We start from the raw sequence: 10,006 nt of genomic DNA, 5'->3' as shown, positions 1-10,006 counted from the left end.
TCAAAATTGCTTTATACATTGATGTGTTGATGGAAATAATAGTTTTCTTTTGTTGTGGATAAATAGTCTGTTTAATTCCATATTTTTATACAAAATGAAATGGAATAGAATGAAGACTGTTTATATTTGCCAGTTAAATAATGGAATGTAAATGAATGTAAATTACTTTTTAAAACTATTTGTCTGTTTCCAGTGGTAGGCATGAATCCATGCAAGAGTTGCTTTCTGATTGCTGCTGATTTAAAGAGCAGGCCATAAATAACTTCTGACACAGATAAATATAGTATGAAAATCTACCAGTAATTACACTAGTGCTGCAAGGTCATTCTCTCCTTGACCAACACCAACTGTCCACTAGCATTACCACTGGCACTGGAGGAGGACCGGCACATCAGGGATGAGGTTTGTCCATTCTTTTCTACCATATAGACGTGACAGCTTTGTAATACTGATTTGTGTTTAATTAGTTATTAAAGTATATGTTTAAATATAAGTTATTTGCTGTCTTCGTAACAGGGAAGAGAAGACACATGCATGGTCCATTACGGTAGTTGATGGGATGGGAATGTAAGACTGTAGGCTTCATTTAAGGCTGCCATAGCTTATAATTGTCATGTCTTACATGCTTCAACATTAGTGCTCATAAATCACAAATTATTCTGCTAAATATTATTGCAAAATAAAATGCAATAACACTAAACTATGCATGGATTAACTGGCATCTGTAACTACAAACAAACCAACAAATAAATAACTAATATCAATGAGTTGTATTCATGGATTCATGGAAAAGTATTCATACATTTGTGTAGGAAATTCTGAGCCTCCACCTTTGCTCAAAATGCATTTTTAAGGCAACCAATCAATTGGTTTGACAGACAAAGAACAGAAGCTCAGAAAAATAATAATAATACTGGCCTCAAGTTTGGAGGTGTCTTTTATGTATTCATAAAAGTGTATAGCAAAAATAAGAGTCTAATTCCTACTTTATGAAAACCGTTAATACCGTTAATAATAAACACCAACCATAATCACAATGTTGTCACTGTGCTGTCATTGTAGACAACAGAACAATTGGTAGCTGTTATGAAACTGCTGTGGCCAGTTCTTCTGGGCTTACTGCTCTCTGGGCCAATGGTGTCAGCCCAGGAGGAGGAAGAGCAGGGGCTGGAGGAGGAAGGAGGGACCACAGATGAAGAGGAGGCTGCTGTGGAGGATGAGGGGGTGCTGGGGGAGCCTGAGGCAGAGATAGGGTCACCAGAGGACAGGAGGCCATGCGCCATGTGGATGGGAGGGGTACCGGGCATTCCAGGGCAAGCCGGACATCCAGGCAAAGATGGGCGAGATGGACACGGTGGCCCAAAGGGAGAAAGGGGAGATGAAGGTAACTAGGTCTTCCTTACATGGCACTGACTTTATTTCATCTCCATAATTATGCTGAAACTTTGAGTTCACGGGACATTACTGACATTAGTCTTTTTGCCAAACGTATGACGTTTGATGTGCCCTCCTGGTTGATGGTAGGTGAACCAGGAGAACCAGGAGAGCCCGGTGAGAATGGGGCAGACGGGCCCCGAGGGCCCAGGGGGGTCCCCGGCAGCCCAGGCCTGAAGGGAGCCCGCGGAGAGAGTGCCCTGGCCCACCACTCCGCCTTCAGTGTGGGCCTTACCAGTGCCGTCCACGCCACCAACGTGCCTGTCCGCTTCAGCAAGTTCTTCCACAACGAGCAGCGCCACTACGATGACCGCAGCGGGAAATTTCGCTGCGTTCTCCCAGGAGTCTACTTTTTCACCTACCACATGACCGTCTACCCAAATGACGTGAGGGTCAGCCTATACAAGAATGACAAACCTGTGATGTTCACCTACGACCAGTACCAGGAGGGGGACCTGGACCAGGCCTCAGGGGCCGTCATCCTCAGGCTGACGGCAGGGGACGAGGTCTGGCTGCAGGTCTATGGGGAGGACAGTGTCGGAGGACTGTATGCTGACAACAACAACGACTCCACTTTCTCTGGGTTTCTCCTCTATCCTGATTTGACCGCTGCTAGACGTCGACGTTGACAGTCCACACTTTGTTTTGTATTTTACTTGCCTTGTCAGTGATCCATTACCATTTCTTTTTCACTTTTTGGTTATTAAAAGTATACAGGTTTCAGATGTCAAGATAGGCACAAGAAAACAATTTAGGCTGTTTAGTTATATTTACTTTATATAAACTGTAACCTGTATATGGCCTCTTCTTTAGAGCTTAATTTACATGCATTTGAAGGTTTTAAGCATCTTTGTAGTGTTTTTGCTTTGCATGAATTCAATCTCAATTCAAGAATAATTATAACTTATGCCATACATTTTAAAAGCTTTTGTTGTTCCCGTTCCCAATAAAATGTGATTTACAAACTTCACTCTGAATATACTCTCATTATGCCTCTCATTCCTGTGTTTAGTGAGAACTGAAATTACCTTATAATAGTATGGCATCCAGTTCCTCTGTGTAAATAGTGCATGGTGCTCTACCTGTGATCAATGCAAACTAAATTAATACCCCCTTAGCACAGATACTGCTTTAATAATGCAGGACCAGAGGCCTCTTCTCTCACACCGTCTAGGTGGAATAAAACAACATGGCCGATATTGCGTCTGTAATTGAATTGAGTAATAAAATTATCAGATGGGAAGTCCAGCTGAATAAACATCAGGCGTAACACAAAGACTGCCATGTGGCATGAACGGGCAAGCGGAAAGGTCAGAGGAGGGTGGAGCCTGGCACATGAGCTCTCGACTTAGCAGCCCTGCTGCCCTCGCTGGACGAGGCCTAGATGAGTTGGGAGTCTAACACTCAAACAGACTCAAATACACAGGGCAGCCTTAGGGCATCACAATTGCTCAAGGTCAGTCATATGACTTAAATAAATATATTAAAGCAAAACACAAAGAATCACATTGCAGGAGTGATATCAAATTTAATCGAGACATCATAGGAAAATGTCATATTTATCCACCTTAATCAATTTGTCATATCTAGTATATCAGTCTACTAGTGCATGTAGTATACTAGTCTACCAGTCAGGCACTATCACAAAATGTTTTGTTTCTTCTTCACTCTGACTAGTAAGAATACATCAGTTTTGCTTGAAGAGATGTAGATCATATTACGCATATGCCTGGTGCGTCTCTCCCATACTTGACTGAAGGTGGCAGCAAAACACAGTTAATAATGTAAATGGAACCAGTGGACCTGCTGGCTTCATGTGCATGGCAATGGGAAGGGTGCAGTAAAAAGTAACAAACAGTTTGACGTACATAGGAAGATGACTATACTGAAAAGAACCCCATGCCTACGGATAAGCATGGTGGAGGGTCTGTGATGTTGTGCGGCTGTTTTTATTCCAAAAGACCTGGGAACCTTAGTGGGTTGCATGGTATCAAAAACTCCATGAAACAACTGGACATTTTAAATCTAAATCTGTCTTTCTCTACCTAGACACCAAAAGTGGGCCATGAATTTCCGGCAGGTCAATGAGCCACTGAAGTCCAAATCAAGCTTCTGCCATGGTCATCTCAGTCCCCTGATCTGAACTCCATAGAAAGCCAGTGGGATGAGCTATAGATAATGCACTAGAGAGGACCCAGGAATCTGGATGATCCAGAGATATTCTGTAAAGAGAAATGCACTCAAATCCCTTGCTTTGTATTATTCAACTTTATATGATGTCATAGGAGAAGAGAGTCTTTTTACTTAGAATAAATGTGCTTGCCATCTTTTTTTCCCTCACTGTTGTCATTGTGAAACCAATGTGTGTTGGTCCAGTGCCATCTTACGAATGTTGGTCCAGTGCTTGTTTTCACTTTTTCTGTCTGTTTGTTTGTTTGTTTGTTTGTCTGTTTGGGGTCTAATGGTTAGCGCTTCGGACATGTAACCGGAGGGTTGCCGGTTCGAACCCCGACCAGTAGGCACAGCTGAAGTGCCCTTGAGCAAGGCACCTAACCCCTCACTGCTCCCCGAGCGTGTAAACCTACAACATGAAAACATATAGTAGCTGTAGCTTTGGTGGGCTAGAGAATAGAGCCTTACTGCTCTTCTAGAAGATACTTGCTCTGAGTGTATAGGTGTCACCAAGTCATATCAACATATATCCAACCTTGTAAAATTAGCCTGTTAGCTTATGTAAGCTTTAACGGTAACATTCAGGGGAAATTACATTTTAAAAATGTGCACATCTACCAGCCACTGGCAGACTTTTATTGCATAAATATATGGTCCCTAGCCTAGCAGCTAACATTGGCACAAATTAGCATAGCACCAAGATTGCTTAAAGGTGCTCTAACGTCACTTCTGTTGACTTTCAAACAGAAAAGAGAGCTAGCTCGCTACTTCCTCCCACGCTGCTCCAGTGCAATTGAAACTCACCTAAACGCGCATCTTGTTTGTGATTTGCTGGAACAGTTTGTTATGTTTTTATGGGCTAGGTTTGCCCAGGTTGTTTTGTTGCCATTTTTGGACTTGGTTGCCTGGGCTGTCCACAGAGATCACGTTATTTTACAGTGTATTCAGGACACAGACAGCTAGCGGTTGGTTAAGTGATGTTTGCAGTAAGTCACATTTAATGTTTTAGCCTAAAAAACGCATGGCATCCCTTAGAGCAACTTCAATGAGCTTCAAAGCTACTTCAGCTACTAGATCCCCTCAAAATAAATTATTTAAAAGACATAGCCGATATGCATAGCATAGGCTATATTCAATGAACTACCTATCAGGAATTTAATTAGGAATCATAAATGTATGGCTCCTAGCCTGTAAGCTAAGTTAGCTAAGTCAGAAATCTAAGGTGCATATTAATGAATCTGATATTTTGCTCAGAATTATTTTATTTTACTACTATTTTACACAAAACTATGCAAGGACTTATCTGTATTGAGATAAAAGATCTGGTGACCCTTTGATCGTTTCTGGAGGAACATTATAAAATGGCAGTAGGTGGAGCAGAAGGCTCACATTGATGATATCGCATGGCAGTGATTGGTTAAAGTGTTTTTTCCCCAGGAACAACATTAGAATGTTAATCCAGAAAGGAACAACTCTTATTTGAAGAAATCACAGTTGAAACCACCTTACATGCCCCTCAGTCTCTCCTCTCCTCCTCATGGACCCAAGACAGGCGTCTCCCCTCCATGAACTCCCCGCCCCTCCTGCTTGCTCTGTGAACTCAGTCCAAATCGAAGCGGTCACTCATCATGTCCCCCCTGGCAGGGCCTCAAGCTCTGACTCCTGACCTCACTACAGAGGGCTAAACAAACCTGCAGAGGCCCATGGTAGACACAAACACACACAAGCACACATACACACACACACACACACACACATACACAGAGAGAGAGAAAGAGACAGAGAGAGACCCCTCACATCACAAAAATGTGGATGCTGGATACCACCCAACTCTGGACATAATTAGCTTTGATGTGTGTACATAGAGTAGACATAACACTGAAATGTGTGTGCATTGACTCAGCTACAGACAGCCCTGTCAACCACAACAGTTTTACTGTGTTATTGGGGTACTTTGTACATTGTGCTACTGGACACCTAGAAGCTTGTAAAAATCTTTAAATGCAACTATAATTACTGTGATTTGTTAAGCCTCTGTGTTAAGGACCTGTGCTGTACTGGAGTGCAGATACACATCCCTGTATTATCCTAGAACGTAAAAGAACAAGTACAGCCATGCCTGTGCCAAGTTAACATTCCATATTTGCTGGGACACAAATATCAGTCTACTATCAGGGCCGTCAGAGATTCCTTCTCTGCTTCTTTTTCATGGCAGGAAAGATTGAAATGATTACAGAGAGAGAAAAGATGTGGATAGGCTGCACAGCAACGATACATGTATTTGAGGTCAGCCATCACTGACTTGAGCTGCGCTCCTGAAGTTGCTTTGCATAGGATAGTTTGTATCCACACAGTGAGTGGCCACACATGTGACCTCTGGAGCTGGGGGTGGACCTCATAAAAGCAAGTTTTCAGAGAGAAGCCTTTTGCAGTGACAGCCCGTGCTGACTGTTTACAGCACTCTGCTGATGGGGCACAGATGCCCTGTCGCAGTCGAGCAGTAAATACCCACTGATATCCAGTTACTGCGTTTGTGAAATTATTTTACTGTAAATCAATAAACATGAAAAAATAATTTAGAGTTCAACTTATTTAAATGAATAAGAATTGTTATTGTATCATGAGGAGAAAAAAAGCAGAAGCTTATGGAGAAACATCAACACAGCATCAGACTGGTTTATATCAGTGCTTTAGGAGTCTCCTTTTCAGTAGGTCCCTGTTGCACGGTGGTTAAAGTATAACTCACTCAGTGATATTCCACAAAAAACATGCTTGATTTACAGGATTTGGTAACAGAGGTACATTTGAAAAAACTACTTTATGTTCTGAGACATAATAAAATGGTCTCTGATATTTCCCATACCTTTAGTAATTGTAGATGTAGATGTTGATATTGTAGATTATTGTAGGCCTACTGAGAAATAACTAAAATGACCCCCTGGCCCTTGGTGACCCCCTGAGGTTAAAGCCAGCTATGTTTACAGAGGTTTCCAAGTCCCTGTCAGCATCTCAGCAGGACAAATAGGCACATTATACTGTTCAGTGAATCAGCCTTTTCTACCCCGTCCCATTGAGTTTCATATTTAGATTTCTAGTCTTGGGTGTTTCAGGAGACAGTGATTTTAGAGAGTAAAATAAAGATAAAAACAGTTTTGTGCCCTTAGGCCACAGCCATGCTGAAGTGGTGATACTAAATTAAACTCATTCTATATTTACATGATTTGCATCTAGCCCAGGAAGTGTGGTGTTCTGACAGAGACGAGTTGCAAACTTTCACAGGGCAGGCTTATATTTAGCACAGTGACCCTTATTATAACCCACGAGTGAGGCTGGAAGAGAAATTGGGGATCTACATCTAGAGGATAAACAGTGTTGCTGTTATTGACTTGACAGATCAGGCCAGGGGTCACTGTGGGCACAGACCATAATACGAAACCTACTGTAAACCATTGCAACACAGCCACTTATACTCCATTTATTCTTACACTGTCAACAGAGTCTTTTTGTCTAGCAGGACTATGGGTAAATACATTAATTAGAGAAATATCTCCACAAGATGATGTAAACTGTAGATAAATCTGTTTTAAATGGTTGATGTAAACCACTAAACTTTTGAATAAATTGTTGATAGGTCAGGAATAATCCCCTAAATCCTATAATGTGGTTTTTGCTTCTCTCCTTTTTTCCCCCAACAACTTCACAATTGTTCCACTGCAGACCCAGTGGCGAGTATACCCATACCAGTACACTAATAGTTTGCCAGGCTGAAAGTGATATTACTATTATCAGGCCTTACAGGAAAAAAACAGCATGAATTATACCAAGCAAGTCTATTTCTGTTGAATTTACATACTATTAAGATTGCAACATTTTTTCTCAGTCAATGGCTCAGATCCATGTTACTGTGCACAGCAGTTGCCACAGCTCTTGAGGAAGTGTGGAATGCAATACTCTGGTTTGACAGCCACACATTAGTTCATCTCATAGAATCTGCCAGAGTTCGAAGGTAAGGCAATAGTCCTGGGAAAACATCACTGGGAATTAACATCATCGAGTACCCCAAATGATTTGTCTTTCTCTCTAAGAACCGTTCTGCAGAAGAGGCCAATGATGATACATCAGGGGAAAAAAAGAAAATAACAGAAAGTCAACATGACCAGTAATTGTGCTGAGGCCGACAGCCATTCTCAGATTCCACTTGAAGATTGAATGCCACGGTGCACTGTTTCTTGGGGGAGGTTAATAGACAGTTTGAGAGAGCTCAGCATGACCCCTGCCCTTAGTGCAGTTATTAGCAGAGCCAATAAGCTCTATACTGCGTGACAAGACCTGCCTTACAAGACCTGCTTTTCAACGCCAACTAAGGCTGTGCATTCTCAAACGGAGTGGGCTCACTTTTACCAAGAATGTATTGAGAAGTGCTCCTGCTCTACAGCTGGTACGACAGTGTGTAAGCAGCACTGGGGTCATGGGGGCACTTCCCAAACAGCACGAGTGCTGAACAATTGCACCCATTCACCATAATGTAAGCTGTTATGGATCAGGGTCCCTGTCAGTATAACAGAATGTGTGACACATGCCAAGCATACACATTACAAGATAGCTTTCAAATCAAATTGTTTTAGTCCACATTTAAGCTGTTCTATATCAGTGAATGGGGTCATAGCTCAGAGATGAGGTTGATGTTATTCTGTGTGCATAATCAGTTGATGACCACTAATTGCCTGACAGTTGTTTGCAGGTAGTGGAAGGTCTAATATTCGAAATGTACACACCCTTCCATGTGGATGGTCTGTCCTATCCATTAATCTTTCACTTTTGTCATTTCGAGGATAGATTACAAAAAAATGGGCCACCAATGGTGAGTTTCTAATGTTTCAAAGCACCCAACTCTATTCATGTTGAACTTATCTTTACGTCGCAAACAGACGCAGAACTGCCAAGCAAAGGACATAAGACAATTCTGTCTTTATGCTCTTCTGTGAGCCTCTGTCATGAGCATGTCATTCTGTTGGAGACATCTTCCGCTTTCCCCCTGGTGGTCCACTCACCGAGTGGAGGCTGGAGATCTCACTGCTGAGTGAGGATGCTTTCATGGGCCATACGCCGAGTGAAGTGGCCATGCAGTATGTGTGGCCTTCGGCACAGGACACAGGAGTATTCATGGACAGGGACTGTGCTACCGGTATGCTCTTGTTATCTCTATAATTTCCTTTCTCACTCTCACTCTCCTCCCTGTCTTTCCTTCTTGCTTTCTTTCTTTCTCCAGATATGAATGTTCTCTCTAGAATGAAAGAACAAATGTTCTGCCTCCTAGCTTGGGGCAAATATGTACAAAAATAGTTCTGCTCTGTTGGTTTAATTATGTATTTTGAAAAGCTCCCAAATATAGTTGTTGTAGAATGTCCATTTGTAACTCTTGGTTAATGTCATTCCATTTCTAGCTCTTATAATAATGGTTTACAAACATGTCATGGATATCTTATTTTAGTTTATCTAACAACCTATCAAACACTACATACTATTTAGACATGTTTGTACTAAATGTAAATAAAACATATTCAAACATCATTAGAGTTATGAATGTATTTTTGCCATAGATAGAGTCCAAAAGTCCAATAAAATAATTTGATATTCAATGACAGATTATTGAGCAAAACAAATGAGAGTAGGCTTACAAAAACTGTATTTTCATTGGCCTCCTCTCAGTGTTTGATAGTGAGCAGGAGAGGAAGGAGAAGGGGTCGGTCTGTTTAATAGCTTTTCTGCTTCCTCGGCTTTGACATGTGTTTGTGTGTAAAAGATTGGCTGCCTGTTTGGCGCGCGTCTTAATGGCGTAATGTACTGCAGCCGACTTCATTCAAAAGAAAGTGGCAACTGTAAAAGAATAATCCATGCTGCCTAGAAAAAGTGTGAAGCTGGAAATCACTGAAGTATAACGCTACATTTCCAAAAACATGCATCTTTTAACTTAAAAGCACAGGGGGAAACATTATTGGGAGTAGACAGAATAACCTTCAGGCGGTTCTTCATAATGAGATCAAACCGATAACAGGTCCTTGAAAAGGCAGTTTTCTTTAAGAGATTATTCCTCGGTTCCTAGGAAGTCCTAGGTTTCGTTGGCACCTCCATGCTTGGTGGGATTTTGCCATGCGCTCGTTGGTTTGTTCCTGGATTTACGGCTCCGGTGCGGCCTCCAGTGCTGGCAGATGTTCAGGGCTCTTCGATCTTTATCAGGGCTGCACAAACACAAGCACAATATTTATCAGAACATTTCCTCGGAGCATATCCCACCCCCACGCTCAGGCGCCTACGCACCTCTTCCTCCTCCTCCTCCTCCCTTCATCCTTGAGACTCACTTTCCAACCTTTGGAGGCCCTCGTCTAATCATCCCTGATCC

General features: G+C 42.0%; 1 protein-coding gene across 1 annotated transcript; it reads left to right on the top strand.

The window, feature by feature from the left end:
• Positions 1-1,134: 1,134 nt before the first annotated feature.
• adipoqb (adiponectin, C1Q and collagen domain containing, b) lies at positions 1,135-2,063 on the top strand. The gene is made up of 2 exons (XM_048261761.1): positions 1,135-1,384; positions 1,525-2,063. Exons 1-2 carry the CDS (start codon positions 1,135-1,137, stop codon positions 2,061-2,063), a joined length of 789 nt encoding a protein of 262 aa, XP_048117718.1.
• The last annotated feature ends 7,943 nt before the right edge of the window (positions 2,064-10,006 follow it).

This window comes from Alosa alosa, chromosome 1 (genome assembly GCF_017589495.1).
Source record: "Alosa alosa isolate M-15738 ecotype Scorff River chromosome 1, AALO_Geno_1.1, whole genome shotgun sequence".
Lineage (NCBI taxonomy): Eukaryota > Metazoa > Chordata > Actinopteri > Clupeiformes > Clupeidae > Alosa > Alosa alosa.
The sequence above is the reverse complement of the archived record's forward strand: the minus strand, read 5'-3'. Positions and strand labels throughout refer to the sequence as shown.

Coding starts and splice junctions, on each gene's coding strand:
- adipoqb (XM_048261761.1), top strand. CDS start 1,135: ATGGTGTCAGCCCAGGAGGAGGAAGAGCAGGGGCTGGAGGAGGAAGGA. Junction 1,385..1,524: donor GGGAGAAAGGGGAGATGAAG/GTAACTAGGTCT, acceptor GGTTGATGGTAG/GTGAACCAGGAGAACCAGGA.